General features: G+C 33.6%; 3 protein-coding genes across 3 annotated transcripts in view; 2 read left to right on the top strand and 1 right to left on the bottom strand.

Annotated features, from left to right (window-relative positions):
- The window catches only part of LOC148238118 (sortilin-related receptor-like), a 309166-nt gene that overhangs the window by 201022 nt on the left and 86434 nt on the right, over window positions 1–21710 (top strand). The window lies entirely within an intron of this gene.
- On the bottom strand, window positions 3503–21413 carry LOC148238128 (uncharacterized). Its single transcript, XM_088181387.1, has 12 exons — window positions 21080–21413; window positions 18621–19527; window positions 18371–18553; window positions 18147–18300; window positions 14200–14346; window positions 13791–14133; window positions 9988–10247; window positions 7074–7369; window positions 5819–6417; window positions 5247–5748; window positions 4394–5175; window positions 3503–4289 (listed from the first exon to the last, which is right to left on the bottom strand). Exons 1-12 carry the CDS (start codon window positions 21329–21331, stop codon window positions 3630–3632), a joined length of 5085 nt encoding a protein of 1694 aa, XP_088037513.1. The 5' UTR covers window positions 21332–21413; the 3' UTR covers window positions 3503–3629.
- Window positions 7878–11980, top strand: IKKbeta (inhibitor of nuclear factor kappa B kinase subunit beta). Its single transcript, XM_088205921.1, has one exon. The coding sequence runs from the start codon at window positions 7972–7974 to the stop codon at window positions 10249–10251; it is 2280 nt and encodes a 759-aa protein (XP_088062047.1). The 5' UTR covers window positions 7878–7971; the 3' UTR covers window positions 10252–11980.

The following is a 21710-nucleotide window of genomic DNA, read 5'->3' on the forward strand; positions in this document are numbered from 1 at the left end:
TAAACTGGGGGTAATTTTGGTCGAGGCGGCCGACTTCGTCGCCTCCAAAAATTCCCTCGCTTTCCGAAGTTAATACCCGAAGACGCTTCGAGCGCGAGCGGCGAGATACTTCCCCTTTCGCTCTCTCGCGTGACGAGAGAGAGAGATAGAGATGGTTTATCGCAAACTGAGATAGAACGATTCAATTTTAATATGGGCGTCTTCACGATCGCGCCACTGTTTGGTATTTTTGCCCGATCTGGACGGCCAAAATTATTTCTCCACTTTAGTTGATTCCATAAGTGCTCTTAGTCAAATATATAATATTATAAGTGCTAAAAAATACAATTATTTAAAGTATTTCTTTAATTGTAGGCCCGAGGAATAGGAATTCCGTGTTGAACGGTCATGCGAATTTCGCCGCGTAGCGTAAAAAAAAATTGTATATGTCACAAATTTGCTGTTTTTTTATTAAGAAAAAGTATTTGACTAGCATTTTATCATACTCGGTATCGTTTTTTTTAAATATGTATATATTTAGTCATTCCAAACAAATTTTTATTTTATTTCATTAGTACGCGATCCACAATTTGACGTTTACTGATTTTACCACGGTAACCATATTATTAAAAAATTACAATCATTACAAAACTGTATTTTAAATTTGACGTTAACATTTCTTTAATTGTAGGCCCGAGGAAGAGGAATTCCGTGTTTAACGGCCGTGCGTAGCGTAATAAAAAAATTTAGCCGCGTAGCGTAAAAAAAAAATTGTATATGTCACAAATTTGCTGTTTTATATTAAGAAAAAGTATTTGACTAGCATTTTATCATACCCGGTATCGTTTTTTTTTCAATATGTGTATATTTGGTGATTCTGAACAAATTTTTAGGTCGTAACTTTCGCGACTAAGCCCCGTCCCATTTTTAAGAATAATACATTTTTAAGGTATGCAATGTGTTAAAAACCGCAAAAATCCGCAGTCAATTTTGCATGTATCATAAAGAGAAAGACCTAAGCTATATATTGTATATAAAATCTCAATTCAGTAAATTGACTTTCCATACTTTTCCTTAAAAAATAATAGAAATTATTCATTAGTTGCACACTTGAACGTTTCCTGTTTATTATTTATTAGTGACAGTGAAGCCTCGATTCAACATAAAATGTCTTATTTACTAACATTGATCTATTCCGGTGCATTGCAATCATCCACCATCTCCTTTTTCTCCATTTGGCTTTAATTTTTTTTGTGTTTAAAACACGCACGTAGTTATAATACGCGAGGTTGAGAAGCGCGCACGCGTATGAAATTCCCGGCTGTGCGAACGCTATTCGAAAAACTGCGACCTTGACCGACTTCGGTCGAACTTCCACTAGGACAACTTTCGGAGAGTGAAGTGCAGGTATTAGACCTTCGCTACGACCACCACTACGGTGAATGATAATCAAAGTGTAACATTCTAAAATAAAATAAAATTCATTTTATAACATGGTTTTTATTTATTAATAAATAAAAAATTATATAGGAAAAGGAAAGCGTCTTGCTACCGCTCGCGCCGACTTTCACTGTAGAAGTAAACAACCTAACCTTTTTTTAATAATATTGTATTGATTTGTTCTCATTTCGGTATATCTTGTAATTGTCCAGCATTATCCAATATATGACTAACTAATTGTTCAAAAAGCGAAGACGCATATGTGAGTACCACAATTAGAATTAGATAATAAAATAGGTTAACTTCAAGTTTCCTACGTAAAATATGCGACTATGGCAGCAAGTTACTTTATTATGACCATGTGTTATTTTTATTCTGACTGAATACTATTTTTATTATGACCGTTTATTATTTTTATTCTGACCGTTTATTATTTTTATTCTGACCGTTTATTATTTTTATTCTGACCCTTTATTATTTTTATTCTGACCCTTTATTATTTTTATTCTGACCCTATATTATTTTTATTCTGACCCTTTATTATTTTTATTCTGACCCTATATTATTTTTATTCTGACCGTTTAATATCTATTCTGACCGTTTAATATCTATTCTGACCATTTTGCTAATAAAATTCTGACCGAAAATTGATTTTTATCCTGAGCAAAATTTGATTTAAATTCTGACCATTTAATTACAAGTAATTTTTAAATGACCCACGCGTTGATTTTTATAAGCTTATTTTCTTATATTATAAAAGAGAATAGACAATCAAAAATATTAAAAAAATAAAGTATATATAACGAAAGTCGAATTTATAAAAAAATATTTCCATGTGGACATTGGGTAGCTGATTTTTTATCGTATCACTGCACCTGTGTATGACATACATGGTCATAAAACGTCGTGTTTCGTAGTAAAAAGTAGTTTTTAACCATCCTCCCCTTCCCCTTTCCAAGTGACGTCATTGACTTAGTGACGTCATTGACTTAGTGCTAGTATTAAAAAAAATAATAAACAAAATTTGACCCACTTCTCAAAAAGGTTCGCCATCACTGCCTTACACCATGTTTTCAAAGTGATTCGCTTTAACCAGCATAATTTTTATTTGACAGCACTCCGCCATAACACCTTACAGACTAACTAAGCAGTGCTAACCTATCGTTAATGTTTTACACTTTTCATCAAAGGCCATTTAGATTAGATATGAGCCCAAAATTTCAAGCAATAAATGCAAAGCGAGAAACAGGCACCGATGTGTTATAATAAAAATGTTATTAACTCATCAATAACGCACATTACATTATTTTTTTAATGCCTAAAATTAAAATTTAAAAATTGTATTAATAAGATACATGTGCTTGTGAAATAAATATAATATATTATGATCCACCCACTGAAATTCCACAGAACCTTGAATGTTTAATTTATAAGAATGTAATAAATTATATGAAGTACAAACAATTCTAACCTTGCCCTAAATTGAGTAATAAAATTATTTACTATGATTGTGTTATAATGGGTTCCTATAATATATTATATTCATATTTAATTACTATTGTTTTAAATATAATGATAATATTTAAATATTTTATTATGATATACATATATTAAGTAGTTTTATCAGTATTTTAATATACATACATATTACATATACATATAATACAAAATAATTTTTTAAGCTATATCTAATATATATAATACACACATATTTGTCACTTTGAGTTTTTCTACAAATTGCGATTATGTATGCAACATAAAAGCAAATATAAAAAATGAAAACAAATTTTTATGTACAATTACTGTACATAACATAGTAAATCTATAAAATAATGTCAATGAACAAAAAATCAAATATATAAAATAAACTTTTAATAAAGCTCCAAGTTAAACTTACTATGCATTCACTTATTTTATTAATTTCACTGTACAGTAATATTGTTGTCACAAAGACAAGATAATACGATGAATTTTGCATAAAATTTTCAGTAATCATAAATTGAGAACTCGGGGAAAACTAGCAATGCATCTGAATTAAGTTTGTGATTTCTCGTCTTTATGTTTTTAATTCTGTGATTAGTGTATTGCTGTTGTAAACTTACTTTATTATTAAAAACAATATATAATATAATATTATATATAAATTTAAGTATGTATTTTAAATGATACATATTATGTGGATGCTAGAACGATAAATTTTTCTTTTAAAACTAACAATTAAATCTAGATCCGGAAGCTTCGGAATGTTCTTTAAAGATGTGCGCTCTCAGAATTGAGTGTTTTCTGAATTTTGCACCGCATTCGACACAATCCGCATCCACTTTCCTCATACCGTGAGCTTCCCACTGATGTTCCCACTTTAACTTCACACTCTTGAACCGAGCACCGCACTCTTCGCACTTGTAAGTCATTTTGCCTTTAGCCAGATGAGCTATCTTTATATGCTTCCTGAGGTTCGATTCGAAATGAAAGAGTTTCTTGCAATAAGAACAAGTCTTCGGCTTGTTGTGCCTATGATACTCCATGTGTCTTATCATCATTCGTTTCGTGTTGAACTTCCTCGTACATATTGTACATTTGAGATACGCAATGCCGTGTACCTTCTTATGCTTGGAAAAATTGCTCGAATCGCCAAATGCTCTGTCGCACACGTCGCATTGGTACAGAGTCAACTTGGCGTGTTCCCTAAGATGCTTCTTGAACTTGTCGACTTGTTTGAAAATCACATTGTTGCAAATCTCGCATTCGTAAATGGGAACAGCGTGATTCTCCTCTCTGGCTTTCTTGATGATGTTCTCGACTATGTGCGATATGATGTGCCGTTTCAAATCTCCCATTCGTTCGAAAGCTTTGCAACATTCAAGGCATTCCTAAAATGACAAAATCTATCTGCAATTACACATATTTAGAATAAGAATACAAAACATTAGCACAAAATAACGTATGGTATAGTAACATACTAAATTAAGCAAACCTTATTCTTTTTTCCTTGATCGGTTGAAATCGGAGATCTACATAGCTCGTTTATATCCTCGCTCGAATCAAAATCCTGCTCCTCGTTGTCCGATTTGTCGTGTCTATCCGGTAGCGCGTCGATCAATTGTCCAAAAAGACCGTTCACCGGGCTCGTCGGTACTCCGAAATTAAATTTGGCTACATTTTTTTGCACAGCTCCTTTTCTAAAATCTTGCAAGTTATACTTCTTCAATACCTTTCTAGATCCGTAGCACCTTTTGTTCTTTTTTAAATTTGTTATATGGCAACCTGCGTGCGCCGACAAGTCAGATTTCTTTATAAACGACAACGAACACAGATTACACTTAAATTTGTGAATTTTTTGATGAATGCGAGCCTGATGAGATTTCAACACGTGTTTAAAGGCAAACTTCATGTTGCATATGTTACAAACGTACGGCTTTTCGCCCGTATGAATTCTTTGATGAATCCGCAAATGAGATCTTCCAGCGTAGACCTTACCGCATATCTCGCATTCATAATTTGGATTACCGTGCATGTTCTGATGCATGGTATACTTAGCTAGAGACTTGAAGATCTTTCCGCATTTACTGCAGCAAATCTGCTGTTTAGGATTGCTCTGAATGGTGACCGATCCCGGTTTAAAGTCTGCGTGTATAGTGTTAATATGTCGTCGTAGAGAACTCTTTTCTACAAAATACTTCTCACAAATATCGCACTGGTGTTGCTTATCCATATGAGTGCACATATGACGACGAAGAGTGGGTTGCTCTTTAAAAGCTGAAATTAAAAAATCATCATTAAAACACATGTAAATTAACTACTTTAGAACCATATTGTTTTGTTTCAACCTTTTTTACATATATCGCAAACGAACGGTCTATCTTCACTATGAACCAGCATGTGATGATTTAAGGCATTAATAGATCTGCATTTACGACCGCAAATGTTACATTTCACATCCGAGCTCTTGAAATGTTGAGGTCTCTCTTTTTTTGTAGCCGAAGTCAAGTCGCTGATGTCGGTTAAGAAATACGGCTCGTCCTCACCGTCGTAAGTGCTGTCTTTGTATAGATAGTCTCCGAAATGATCTTTTCTGTCAATTTCTTCGTTGACGAGCGAAATGTGGTCGTCATCGCAGTTATCGAAATATGCAGTGTACGGATTGGTGCAGTCCGATATATGATCTTGGCACGTCTGATCGCTTTGTAACGTTAAATATGAGTTGCTCTCGACGACGGAGTGAGGTAAAAGCATCTCATAGTCTAATTTGTTGGATACGTTGGTCGCTGTCGGAGTACTGTCGTACAGTGCATCTAATGAGAGTAGTCTGGTGTCGTCCTCGACGTCAGTCTGAAACATGAACATATTTTTAGTAGCAATAACAATAATATTCGTTGGAAATGGCTATTGGAAAACTTACTCCTTTTAAATAATTGTCAACCTCCATATGATCCACGAACGAATCGTGGCAAGTCTCGAACGAATTGTTATTTTCCTCGCTGACCAAAGATTGCGTCAAGCTCCAATCTTGCGTATCGTCAGTGTCTATAGGCATAATGTCGCTGTTGATGTGCACGTCTGAGATCAAATGTTCAGGATTAGAATGCGTCATGTCGAAGTTGACTTCCGTTTGATCGAACGGCTCCAGCGCGTCCTTGGAGACGTTAAAATTGTGCAGGCCAGAGAAGCGACTCTTCAATTGGCCTCCGTAGATCGAGTTGACTTGTTGCAAGCACGGTTCTTGAAAAAGATTGCCGTCGTCTTTGGGCGATCTGTTCGGGGACCGGTAGAAAACGCGGTCTAGAGTGTCATCGTCGTCGTCGTCGTCGTCTTTGGGCGGGATCCAAACCTTTCCCAGTCCTTTGAAGAAGCACTTTTTGTTTTGGAAGCAGTCGTATATGTACAGTTTGCAAAATACCACATGAAAACCGTCGTCGTCGACGTTTTCAGACACTTGAGCCATCTTCGAAGGGATGAATATGGGTATTTTGTCTTGGGGTGAATGCTTCGTCATTTTTGCTTATGATGTCGAACGAAAGTATTGTTGCACCAACTAATTTTGCGGTAGATACGAAATTACCGCCACAATACAGCTTTTGGCCATAAAACGTTAGATATTGATTCGTTTTCTTATATATCTTATAACTACAATATAATAATAAATCTTATACAAGTGTTGAAAACTTTTTAAAAAATTGTTGATTATAATTTGTTTGTTACGGTTGTCCTTCGCAGTTCTCTTTGTCCCTAGCTCAATAAAAGTAGCCTCTTGGGGTTGCTCAGTTTCTGGGAACGCAGCATCTGGGGCTGCGTACTCTTTGGGAGGTGCATGTCCTACCTCCTCGGGACTACTACTTTGACGCATTTGTGGTTTAGATAAGGTAGATGGTCTTGCGTCCTTATAGCACCTTAGTGCTTTAGGCTATTTTAGCCCTTTTATTGTAAAGTGCTAGGGAGTTGTGACGCTTCCTCTACCGTGCGTTCTTTGGCGAGTTCACTCCGCTTTTTCTTTACGTTTCATTACACACGATGCGAAGAGTAGTCTCTATGTCTCTCATTATGGATGGGACTTAGAGGAGTGCTTCTTTCAGCGCAGTCCTTTCTTTCTCATGCTGTGCATTCAAAGAGTATGTGTGTGTGTGCGGCGTTGTCGACTGTAGCTCCACAGTGGTTACATGCAGGGGTCATTTTTTTGCCTATCCTATGTAGGTAGGCTTCGAAGCATCCGTGATCCACGAGTGTCTGTGTTAATACTCCCTTTTTCTCCATATCTGCAGGTTTGTGATGAGGCGGTGTCAGCTCTGTAGCTTCTTCCGTTGCTTGCCCGTTGTATATTGCCTGCCTTTCCAGTGCAAGCTCGATATCACTCTCAGGAGGCTCCTTCTTTGTACTCGGGCCAGACTGAGCCTCGTTCTTTCCACCCTTGCCGAGTCTGCCCACAGAGTGGCAGATTCGGCAAGGGTGGAGAGATCTGATGCGAAAACCTAATCAAGAAACCGTGCATGTGCGGCAAAAAAACAGATTGACACATGCTTCGCATGCTGTCAACATCGCTGTGTTAGACTTTGGATTAATTTGGGTGGTCACAATATTTGGACGAAATATGCTGTTGGCAGCCACTTTAATATATTTGAATTTAAATTTTGTATTTATGTATTGGGATTTTGTGTTGTATTATATACATAGATTTGAAATAAATGCTGGTTTTTGACAGGCAAGTAATGTTATAAAAGCTTTTATTATGTTTTAGTAGGTTGAATTTGCGTTTTCTGATCTTTGCTGAACTAAATGATTTACCAATAATATTGTTTTATTATTTCTTAACCTCTTTACAAAAATTCCGTCCGTTTCAAAATTGCCAATTTTTCCCATCACTAATTATTATTAGAGTATGACTCAGCGAATATAACTCGGAGCTAAATATAACATTTTTTTCAGTGGCCACACTGAGTATTGATCGAATTTGACGTTCAGTTTTCATTGTCCCGTCGTGTGTTGTACTTAACGCATCGACATATTGTATCGCGAAAGTTACAGATCACAGTCGATATATTTTATATCAATAAGATCAAAATGGAGGTTGGTGCTACAATAGGCGATTGGGAAATCCAAAAATTACTCGGTTCTGGAGCGTTTGGGTCAGTTTTCTTACTGAAAAAGGCCAATTCTGATGAAAAAATAGCTATGAAAGTGTGTCATTGGAATATGGAAGAGGTACAACCGGATTTCGTCATGAAATGGATCATCGAAGTCGAGGCAATGTCGAACTTCAACAATAGAACCATCGTTAAGGTGAATAGATCGATTGATTTAACACCCCCAGTGACGAACGGTAACGCGCCGAAGCTTCCGATTCTTTGTATGGAATTCTGCGACGGTGGAAATCTTAGGGAGCTCTTGAACCGGCCGGAGAACGTCAACGGTCTGCCCGAACAAGAGGTCAGGTGCATGTTATTCGATGTGAAGAACGCCATTAGTCACTTGCATTGTTTGAATTTAATACATCACAATCTAAAACCGGAGTGTATTGTACGGAAAACTTTCGAATCGCCTTCGTTTAACCGTACTTATGTATATAAACTGACAAATCTGGGACGCTTGAAAGACTTCAACTCCGATTCCGATACCTTATGCTCTGATTTCACCGGAAGCTTGCAGTATTTAGCTCCGGAGTTGTACTATTCCAGGACTCACTCTTACACCGTCGACTATTGGTCGTTCGGACTGATCGCTTTCGAAGCTATTTGCGGAATCCGTCCGTTTTTACCGTACATGGCTCCCGTACAATGGATGCCTTATTTAAAAAAGAAAGCCTCCGATCAAATATGCGCATATGAGAACATAAACGATGAGGTTACATTTTCGAATGAAATATTCGCCGAAAATAAGATCAGCTCATGTCTTAAATCAAAGTTAGAACCCTGGTTTACAAAGATGTTGGAGTGGGATCCTCTAAAGAGAGGAGTATCGCCGGTAATGTTCCATGTATTTACAGATTTAGACAACATATTAAATAAAAAAATCATCGTTATATTCTCGGTTTCGACTTACGAATATTTGAGTTATGAAATCGACGAAAGAACTCTATTTGCGACTTTGCAAGGATGGGTTCTGAACGATACTCGCATAAATATCAATGATCAGATCTTCATCGATAGCACGAATAAATGCGAAGTTGAATTGGATTCTTTCGCTATGAAGTATTGGAGCGATCGAGTTAAAGTTATGCTATATTTGTTTCGAAGAGATAAATTGATCGATCAAATAAAACCGAAAATTTCACCGAGGGTCAAGTTGAACATTGAAAATCCAAAAATGAATCTCAACTACTTCCATCTCATGGGTGTTATATCGTACATACATTACTTTATTTTTAACGAACAAGTTTTATACGAAACGTTCAAAGAAGCGATCGTTTTGAGACTCGATTGTGTGAAAAATTTAATCGATAATTTACAAGCGATTAAACCCGATTCAGAGAATGAGATACGCAAATTAGAAACGAAGAGTATTTTATTGAACGATATTATCACTTCGGAATTGGTCAGTATTGATAAATACGACAATCAAGATAAAACGGAATATATAAACGAAGTAAAATTATGGATATTGAAAGCAAAGACTCTTAATAACAAAATATTTCTACTCAAAGAGGCTTGGAATCAATTGTGCGCTAGGTTGGACTCTATAATTCGAAGAACTAATGAAATACGTCCCAAACCGATCGATAACGATATGTCGGAACTGTTAAAATCTATCCAGAATCACGTAACGACGGCAGCTAATATTCCGATCGACGAACGAAAGGAGCAAAAGTCGTGCTTCAACGTCGTCAAATTGCTATATAAAAGCTTGAAGACGCGCGACAAGCTTATGTACGATGCCGATAATCAAATAGTGGCTCAAATCATCTCTGACGTTCATTTGGAATCGCAGATGATCAAAGATTTATTTGCCAGCGTCTATAAGAATGCCGATTCTCTATCGAAATCGCTCAATATGATGATTGTAGAAAAGCAAGAAATTCCTTGGAAGATGATGAAGAAAGAAAAGAGCAACGAATCGAACAATTTCAGGTCTTTGACCAACTTCAAGATCGGCGAACCGGTGAGGAGCCCCGTTCCGTTGACGCCCGATCGCAACTCTTTGGAGCTGCGTTCTTTGATCGACGATAATATGAAATTGAGGAGAGATGCGCAAAATTTCATCGAGTCTATTATCCATGAAGAACTTAAAGAAGACTCAATCGATGATGATGGAGATAGAAATGGAGATGGAGATGGCGATGGAGATGGAGTTGGAAATGGAGATGGAGATAAAGATAGAGATGGAGATGGTGATAAGAGCAACTAAGGAGAAAAACATAACATACCATTAATCATCGAATGAGTTGCTTAACCATCATTTTTTTTGTTTTTCATTAATTACATCATAATATTTTTACCACAAATATCGTACAGATTTTAAATCATTATCAGTTTTTTCTCAATATGATCTCATATTTTTGATTTTGTTTGGCAAAATCTGTTGTTTTTAACTTACTTTATTTTTAATAATTGTTTTATAATTTATTTAACAAAATACTCATTTGCATTTAAATGTTATGTTTGAATTTTTACTATTATATTTAATTTTAATTGAATATTGCGTTAATAATTAATTAATTGTTTAATTTTTATAGTTGACTTTAAATATTTTTCCAACTGTATGCTATATTACACGCACAATTTATTGATATTACACTTTATAATTACTTTTTTCATGAAAGATTGGATTCATTTTAAAATTGATAAGTAAAAAAAATATGTATAATGATTCAACTAGTGATTCTAATCCATTTTTAATGATAATTATCTATAGGCAAATAATCTAATAATCAATATTATCACTTAAATCTGATTGTGTCAAATTTTCAATAGTCAAGCTTTTTATTGTGGTATAACTTTACGCATGATCTATAAAGTGGCCAAAAATTATTTAATTTAATTTATTTATAAAAACTATGGATTTATTAATGTTTATAGAAAAGGGTATTATTTGTTCATAAGTACTTAAAATTTAATAATATGTATACGTTGCTTATACACAGTAGTTTATTTATTTTATTTAAATATGGTAACTTCAAATAAAAAATATTGGTCTAGAATAGGTTTTAGCTACTAAAATAATATATATATGTATTTTCTTATTTATATACAATTAGAACTTATCTCATAAAAAATATCATAAATATGTTTTAAACATGCGTAACTCGATACGATTATGAATTTATTTATTAACACTTAAAGCGCCGGAATCCGATTAACGCGTTTTTTGGGGATTTGATCCTACAGTCGGACGCATGTTAACGTGCTTTTATGAAATTCTTACTGACATTTTTGAATATTTTAGGGCACCAATAGGGATTAATTATATTTTAGATGTTATTAAAATTATTTCCATACAAAATTAAATAATTAGTGGTACGAGATTTTTTTTTAAAAAAAATCTTATCGAATACTAAATCGGTTTATATAAATATCACACCATAACGAATTCTCATTTTGAATCGATGCCGACAAATTCTAGGACAGTCACACATGGTATTCGTATTCTGAACTATCATTTTATGCATTATGACAATATGACAAAAATTTTGCATAAATTCAATATTTACGACCGAAAATTTCTCATTGATATTGTATTTGGTGAGTGCCCACACCAACTTTTATAATTAAAAAGTGCACGTTTTAAGTGTTAAAGTAGTGATTTGTGTTAGCGTAAAAAAAAGATTGTTAAAAATAATCTTCAATCTCGATTATTAAATTAACCAAATATATAATTTTAAATAGATGTTAAGATTTTCTTGAATATTATACCACTATAGGAAGAGGGACACTCGACGGTCCCACAGCAACGTGGGATGATGAATGGGGAGTTCCATGGAGACTGCCGGAGCGTAAGGGTCAAAGAAAGATTATTATCTAATAATAATATCAACTTTTAGCATTTATAAATGTTTTCAACATATACTTATAAGATAACTATGTATTTAAAAATATGATCATGCATATTGTATATTAAAAATAAACAGTATACTGTATGAAATTGCTTTTATTTAGAACGAATCGTGAAAAATGTAACAATGTACATAAAGTGTTTCGCTTCTCAATTTCACATTGTGCAAGTTCGATAATATACACAAAAGTTTGCACAAGTGAATACGAATAAACCGGCACTAAAAGAAGAGAAATACAGTCTAATTACACTTAAAACAAACTTTAATACATAGATATTTGATGTATTCGATAAAACCAACGAAAACAATTTGTATAATATACATAAGTAAAAAATACACATTTAACTAAATCATATATTTACGGGCCGATAGATTTAATTACATACTCAAATAGCCTACGTAACAAATAATAATATGCTTTAAAACGGCACAAAAATTAAATTACTTTGTTGCGAGCTTTACACTTTATTGCTTATATTAAACAACGAAAGAACAACTAATAGGCACAAGTCTTAAATGTAAAAATAGTACAAGATTATTAAAGGATTGGTCTAAAATTACCAACATCGTCGTATTAAAATATATTGAGGATACTTTGATAAATGAAATGATCGATTATATGCAATATGTACCAGAAAGTTCACTGGATGTTTCAGTCGATGGATTGATAAAGTGATACTAAAAACTAAATGCCATTTATAAGGCCAATATTTGATTAATCAACACGACAATACAATAAAATTGTGTATTTAAAACGCTCCCACAAAATGAGAAAAGGATTATGCATTTATTTTAAATGAATAAATTTGAGTCATCGAGTTTTAAAATCTATATATAATACATTATCATGACACATGAAAAAGAGTATTTACAATAAAAGATTAACTAGACTGTTTAATAAAAACTATTATAGATCACAGGAGTATTTCAAACATCAACATTAAACAAAATACAATATAACTAGCAATAACATTTTGCTAACATACGTACATATATAATATAATATATATTTTTTTTTAAGCTGGTACTGAGTTTAAAAACTGGTATTTTATATAGTAAACACTATCACGTGTTTATATATTTTCTATATTCAATTAATACACTTATAGGAAAATAATATTTTTAAATTATGTAATGGTTTTTTTTTCAATGTGCATTAAAAAATATTCTCTTTTTAAATTACATTGATAAAAATAGTTTTTACACACCGAGAACATAGATTTTAAAACTCAACGACTCTTTAAGCATTAAAATCATCCGAAAATTCCAATAAAAAAACGACTAATCAAATAGTGGCCTTCTTTAAATAAGTAGAATAAAAAAGTTGGTAATTTATAAATAATATTCTTCAGGAAAACTATTAGTTCAATTAAAACTACACTACAAATCACATGATCTTGAGATAAAGTATAAAATAATATGACACTATGACTTAAATTAAATGGATACAAACCAACAGCTGCTGCATAGTTATATTCTTAAAAAAAAATCGTACTATTTGCATATTTTTCAAATGTTAATAATTTTTTAAAAAAAAAATATGGAAAAGTAAACAAGATTGTTAGATATTATTAAGAAAACAGCTGCACAGCAACCTTCGCAAACCTCCGATACAAACGCGCTAGTATATAATTATATAATATATACAGAAAAAATATTTAATAGTGACTAACAGAAAAAACACTCACTTTGATTTAGCTGTGTAAAAAATGTGTGGCTTTTTAGTCTAGCTGATTCTAATTCATGAACGTTTTATCTATTTGTCACTCTTACCCATACGATGTCAAAAAAAATACTGTTTTACCAATAAAAATACATATTCTTGTTTAAAACTACACGTTGTAAATGTGACAGTAAAAAATAGCACTACTGCATCGTAAATCATTATTCGTTATACAACACTTTTCTCAAGCGGCTCGCCGAACTGCACATCGACCACATAGACCTTGACTTCGTTCGCCGTCACAATCTCCTCGCCGAGAACTAAGTCTTTAGGTTCAGTTTTGGTTTGAATTTTTTGGAAATTTTCTAAGTCGTTCTGAGTCACCACTAACTGAGATATAACACTTTTGTCCAGGTGCTTGTCGAACGATATCAACGTCTTATTATCCTCGGACATGGTTGGCAGCTGCAGCTCGTCCTTGAGCAGCATGCCGCTCGCGTCTTTCAGGTAATGAATCGGATAGTGATTCTTCAGCTCACTCAGCAAGCGGAAACTCTCTTGACACACAGTGCATCTGAAAATAATCATTCGATCGTTAAATATGCATCGGATGAATCATACGTAATCGAACTAATGTTACTTGTAAATGTTGTCTCCGATGTGTGATCTGGTGTGCTTCACGAGATCGTTGCTCTGTGTGAAGGATCTTTCGCAATATGTGCATTTGTAAGGCTTCTCTCCCGTGTGAATCCTATAGTGTCGTTTCAAATGATCCTTGCAAGAAAATCTGATGAAATAAAATTACATTATCAGTATCTGTTGAATTACAATGTAAAAGATTTTTGGCACAAATTTAAAATCATGATAATCCAAAAAATACTTTTGTTATGAATTACAGTAATTATTGTACTTTTTTATAGTAAGGATTTCACAACTATTTTCTATTGCTTAGTGTGACGTGTATATAATTTTTTGCTGGTATTCATCTTAATTATATATTTTTGTCAATAGTAAGTAAAGAAAATTTATAATTTTTTTCTTTATACATATATATAAATTGACGGAAAATAATAAAAATCAAAACAGTATCTGATTTTTGAAATATAATGTTTTGGCATCTCACACATTTACACACAGGAAACTGGTCATTAAATATATATTAAGTTATTCATTAATGCAATTGGCAAAATATCATCAATAAAATAATTAATCACAAATTTAGTGTCGCCTCTAAATATGTACTTTAATTATCGGTATTTAATATGTATATAATTATCTTGTTTCATATTATAAAAATATTATCGATGAAATAATTAATCACAAATTAAGTGTCACCCTAGATCAGGCCTCGGCAAAAATGTGACTATTAAAAAGACTATTCGGGTCAGTGAATATTTTTGATCCTAACAACCATATATGTGGTCTAGTCGTGACATCGTAACACGTTAAAAAAATTATATTTGCAGAACTGAAATGGGTCACTTGGTGACTCGCGGGTCATAGGTTGCCGAGCCCTGCCCTAGATATATATACTTTAATTATGTATTACTTGCTTCATATTGTAAAACAAACACGTTTATGTTTTATACTCAATTATATCGTATTTTTCAACACTTGATTATAGACAATATTATTATCGTCTGCCAGCACATTTAAAAAATATAGATTAGGCAATTGATATATAGTTAGTATATTTTACGAAGTATTTTACAAATAAAAACAATTTGACCGGAATTGCTTTGAAAAGTTTCAAGACAAAAAGAACGCAACAAAATATTAAAAATGTAAATAAACGGTATCTTTTATTTTAAACAATCTTGTTTAAATAAAAGTTTTAGCTTAGTTAATTTAACGTATTTTTTCATAATTATTTATTTATTATTATTTTATATTGCATTTATAGTCAATTATTAATTTTTTTAGTTTTATTGCTTTGATTTAATAAATTTCGTTCATTTATTTTACATATTTTTTATATATTATTTGGCTTTTGTGGATTTTTTTATAACAATTTAAATGATCTCAATATTTTTTATTAAACAAAATAAATATAAAATATATTTTGCTATGTTTATTTATTTTATTGCTATTATATTTCATAAAAATAATTTGTATTAAATCAAATTTACAAAAACATACAAATATATTTTTTACTTATTACTTCTTCAGTTATGTATGTAAATATAAAACTATCTGGTTACCTCAAAACAGTGAAAGATTGACTACCGTACAATACGACGATACCGCTCATAGGATTAAGGCGTGAATAATTTAGACAGATCCTTTACAAATATTTTGAATACAATTTTCGCATTTTTTACTGTTGTTTTATGCAACACAACATCTCCATAAAACGAAAGATTTCTCCGATAGTGATAATTCTTTCATTGATGCGATGCATTTCAAACAAAAAAATCATTTCTTTGAAATATAATTTACAATATAAGAAGACTTTCGAAAGCTACTTATCAAATACACGCAAAAACCTCTGCTTCGAAATTTGTATTTTGATTCAGTTTAATTATTTTTTTTAATGGCAAGACAAGTTATAAAAGAAAATAATAAAATATCAAAGCCGCCAAGTGATCATGAAATATTTTTTTAAAACGATGAGCCGAAATCAGTTGTGCCAAATACTATATTTTTTAAATCTTTCAAATGATTTCCACAATTGATAATGCAGAAATATAGTTTATTACTGACAAAATAAAACAGGGAGGGTGTTACATGGTGAGTCAAAATCTTTATTTAAATTTATATTCACTGAGGTTATATAAATTTATTATTTCTGGTATTACTTTATAATCGTTATTTAAAAATAACATTTACACGCCTATATAAAAATCTACACGTTTTTACGAAGATATAAAATATTACTATATTAAGATTTATTAATGTACATATAAATAAGTACAATTAGTAATGTTTTAATATATTTACAACAACCAATGAAAGTTTTATTTATTCTAATATTTATAAAATAAACTGCTATTTTACTACCTAACATTTTTAAGAAACCTTATTATTCATTATCAGTTGTAAATCATAAACAGTTTGTTTATTTCAGTATTTATTTTTCTTTGTATATTTATTCTATGATCATTCCTGGTTATATATTATATGAAATGTAAAGTAAAACGCAAAAGAAAAAATATATTGTAATATATATATAAAAATAAAATTTAAATCGACAGTTTGAGTGCCGCAAAATAAACAACATACATATGTCGATGCTTTTAAATATTTCACGTATATAAACGTATCAATTATAAAGTTAAGCCAATTCTCCTAAAGATCAGAAATTTCACGAAAACTATGCGACACCCAGTGCAGGTTTATGTTAGCAGGGCAAGGCTCAAAAACACTACTTATTTCTCACTACTTATTTTGTAGTTGTTGATTGTGTTTACCTGGTTGTAACATATAGTCAAGGACGTCATTTCAGTTTTTTCCAGGGGGCACAAAAATGTTATTAAGATTCATAGTATTTCATTAAATGACATGCATTTTTCTGACTAAAATTAGAAGTTACAATGGGAAAGCTCGGTTATCTAGTGCTCACATTAAGATTTTTTATAACAATATTACGACTTATAATAACTGAGAATCGAATGAAGCATATCTAAACCGAATTTTGACCAATAGAAGAGCGCAAAAAACAATTATCACTTCTCAGAAGTCAAAAATCCACGTCAAAAGCAATAAAATCATGTCGGCGCCGTCACAGTGAGAACGCTCGTTACCGAGCGTTCCCACTGCGACAGCGCCAACACGATTTTATTGCTTTTGACGTGAATTTTTTACTTCTGAGAAGTGATAATTGTTTTTGCGCCTTTCTATTGATCAAAATTCGGTTTGAATATACTTTGACCAATACTCTCATACCAGAAGTCGTATTTCATATTTTTAAAACGGTGTAATATCGAAGTGCAGACCAACTATGGTGCAATATGCGAAATGCAACATCTGTCTGTACTTCTTCTGCTTATTATCCTCTGAGAAATGAGTTGGCTTAGTTCCTACTTTGGATTTGACCTAATGAAAGTTCTAAAAATATAATTAGTTTCAAAACTTTCATTAGGTTTGGTTTGGGTTTGAAAGTAAATGGACATTTTGCAACTGTCAAATTGAGTTTCATATGACATTTTAGAGCAGTATATAATTTCACTAGCGCCCATCATTTAAATTATATTTTCGCTAGTAGAAATATATATATCTACTGTTAAAATGTATTCAGACTTCACTAGTGAAAATATAACTTCACTGTAACATATATACATCGCATGTAATAAATAATGATAAGTATATAAATGTATATATTACTGCATATGGAAAAGTTGAAATCCCATAATTTTACTAGCAGCTGCCAGATAAATGATATTTTCACTGGTTAAAATATATATCTACCAGTGAAAACGTATTCAGATATGATTTCACTGAAATGGCATATTTAAAAAAATATTTTGAATAAAATGAATGTGTTACATCTGGCATTATTTCTTGAATCAACAATTGAGTGTTTTTGTTCTTAAGGTGTAACCTATAAAGTATCCTCATTCTACTAATAGTATAATTAGAATAGCTCGCCTCATTCCGCAAACGTCGCACTCGTGTGGCTTGACACCCAGATGTATGAGCTTATGCTTTTTGAGAGAATTCGGCTTTGTAAACGCATGGCCACAAGTATCGCAAACGTAAGGATGCGCCCCCGTGTGCGTTCCGACATGACAAGTCATTTGACCTATAAAAATAAAAATACATATAGTAAAATCTTAAAAATACATAGAAAAAAATCTGCAAAAAATAAAAACCTTTAGTCGAAAAGCGCTTGGGACATAAATTGCAAGAAAACGGCTTCAAACCGGTGTGCCTCATCATGTGCTGTCTGAGATTTGATCCATTGTTGAAGCCCTTGCCGCATTGCGAGCAAAGATATGGCGTTTCTCCGGTGTGGGTCCGCATGTGATCCTTCAGGTTGCATAATTGTGAAAACGCTGAAAATATAACATCAGCTTTAGCTTGACGAATAGTTCAATCGCCGAAGATCGTATCGAGAATTACCTTTACTGCAGAAGGGACAGACGTTTGGTTTGACACCGTTGTGTTTGTTTATGTGGTCTAGGAGCTGATCTTGTCGAGAATATCGCTTATCGCATAAAGTGCACTTGTGCGGCTTTTCTTCGGAATGCAGTTTCATATGACGATTCAGCGGGTTTTTCGACGAGAACTTCTTCTCGCAAATATTGCAAGAAAAGTTCTTCTCTTTGACCTTTTCTTTGTGGATTCTCATATGGCTGGAGAGGGAGTGCCTCGAATCGAACACCGCTTCGCAATCTTCGCATTGATACTTTTGCGAAACGGTCTCTTTGTTGTCGACCAGCTGAGCGTCCATTCCGGCCGTGTGGATCGCTATGTGTCTCAAGAGTAAACCTTCGCGTTTGAACCGCTGGAAGCAGCGGTTGCATTCGAACGGTTTCGTCTCGGCGTCGTGGATGGCCATGTGCCGGTTGAGCCCGGAGAGTTTTAGGAATGTTTTCTTGCATATTTCGCAAGAGTGTGAGGATTCTTTCTTGCCGGATTTGACGTGGATCTTCAAGTGCTTCAGCAGCCTGGACTCTTTGTAGAAGAGCTTCCCGCAATGGGTGCACGCGTGTTCGCCTTTCTCTCTCAGGCGTTTAAGCTTTTTTCTCTTCTTGATCTCGATCAGGGTGTCATCTTCGTCTTCCTCGTCGTCGTCGTCGTTGTTGGCGAAGTGATCGTCGTCATCGTAGTCGTCGTATTCTTGCTTCACGTCGATCATGGATTCGACGTCGGGCTCTTGTTTGATATGGACAGTGCCGGGATGCTTCAGGATCCCTCTGAGGATAGTGTCGTTCCTTTCGCATTGGTTGCGGAACGAGTAAGCGGCGGCCAAGCTCTCCATACAGTTTCCGCACACTTTCTGAGGCAGGCCATCCTCTTTCATCACCTTAAAAAAAATATTATCTAGATCGAGTCAAAAAATAAATATAAAAGACCGTAACAAAACGTACTGTGTTTTGAAATAATTTAAATTTCTAATATTCATTATTTGGAACGGTTTGTAAAGGCGAATTTTATACACTTATGCAAATATTACACAAACTACGTGTTTTATTCAAAAACAGTTGCATGAGCTGAAATACATTTCAAATAATTATTTATTGTCTGAGTACTTCTAGTCACTAATTATAATCGCGGCGGTTTGTGGAAGGTTTATTTTCATAGTTACGTCGTAAGCTTAACACGAACAGTGTCAGGACAACTAAATCGGACGTAATAAGAATTGTTTTGTAGGAAATTCAACGTCAAAAATTTCACTCTTTCATTATTGTATACATAGATATATATCAGGCTGTTCCATGAGTCTGCAGGTTTTTTTTACATTTGCAAAAATGTATAATTTTTTATAAATTAACAATAATTTCACTATTATTTCCGTGTTTATTAACAGTAGTCGTATCAATGATGCTATTTAGTAACAGGATATTTTTTGTTTCGATATGTTGAACTCTAAATCAACAGTGGCTTTAGAGATAAAACTATCTCAGTTAAGCTATATAATGCTTAATGAGTTTCAACTCGGTCATCAGTTAAAAACAACGATGCCATTCAATTTAGAAAATGGAAAATATGGTTGTAAAAATTTCGTATCATGAATTTTGACTGGTCGTTAGTGAGGATATTAGGGCTGCCAGCAAAGCAGGTCCTAGATTAACCCTTTGGACGCGTTAATCAAAAATAATATTTTATTTTTATTTTTTGAAAAATGCAAATTTTACCTTGATTCTGTGTTTAAATATTCTGTTTTTTTAATTTTTATTTATTTAAAATGATATTTTATGTTTATTCACAAAAAAAAGTTTTTTCTTGAAAAGCATTTTTTTTACTGATTTTTGCGTAAAGAAATAAAAAAATCAGTTGTGCGACTGCAGTCGACTATCGCGTCCAAAGGGTTAACGATACAGAAGCTGCCTAGATCAATTAACAGATATTTAAAAAGTTAGGAAAGGTGTTAATTTACAGAATATGGATATTTCATGCAGCAAATCTAAATATGCCAATAATTAAGAATCATTTTTGAGTCAAATTGTTACTGAAGATGAGATGTGGATCCATTACTTTAACACAAGTTGGACGCTAATCAACCCCCAATAAGATAATGTTATGCATTTGTGGGATATGAAGGGTTATTGAATTATAAGCAGACAATTACAACAGACACATAGTGTGATCAGCTAATTTGTTTAAAAGCGACTCAGTATTTTTCAGACATTGGTCAAAACGACTATTATCAATTAGATTCCTGAAACAGTTTTTATGTGGAAAAAAATATATTATTTTTCGAATCAGATATAAAAAAATTGATTAGAGAATATTTAATAACGATTAATAAATATAGTTAAATAAATAACGTTTAATAGTATACTCTGCAACGAATAATTGCATAAGGGATTTTTTAAAATAAATTTGACTACAACAAATGAGAAGAATTAATTCACCTGAACGGGGGCGCAGAGCATAAATATGTCGGCAAGGGAGAGGTTCGCCTTGCGGGCCAGCGGTTGCTCCTCGGTTCCGTCGAACAGGTCGACTAGCTCGGGCTCCTCTCGCATACAGGAGCGACATATCTGGTCGACGGCGCAGGCCGAGACGGGGACGGCGGTGTCGAGGTCCTCCGCCACCTCGGCCACCTCCATCGCCTCGGCGCCTTCAGCCCCTTCGGTCGCCGCCGACGCTTCGTCCGGCCCCATAGCCCCCGCTGCCCGCTGCCCGTTCCCCGCTCACCGCGGCCCCATGTTATGCCACCCGAGCGGCGGCCAACGCAAACATGACGTTTAGCATTGCCATAAACGCTAGAAGCTAACGCTAGCGCCTCTGTAGCTAAGTCCCAATCTCATTTTATTTATATTAAAAAACGAATAGGTACGATACACATACAGTATGTAAGGCACCTATTTATATATGTATTTATTTAGGTTTAATATGGCCAAAACTTGCCGGCACTCTGGTAACACTAGCGTGACGGACTCTCGTCGCCGAACTGTTGACCACCGATGTGATACTTGATAATTCATTCATTTTTTCAAACTAGCTCTACCAAGCTCATTGTCTGTAGAACAGCAAAGCCAA

Source organism: Plectrocnemia conspersa, unplaced genomic scaffold (genome assembly GCF_051122295.1).
Source record: "Plectrocnemia conspersa isolate PC_06_02 unplaced genomic scaffold, ASM5112229v1 ptg000002l, whole genome shotgun sequence".
Taxonomy (NCBI): Eukaryota; Metazoa; Arthropoda; class Insecta; order Trichoptera; family Polycentropodidae; genus Plectrocnemia; species Plectrocnemia conspersa.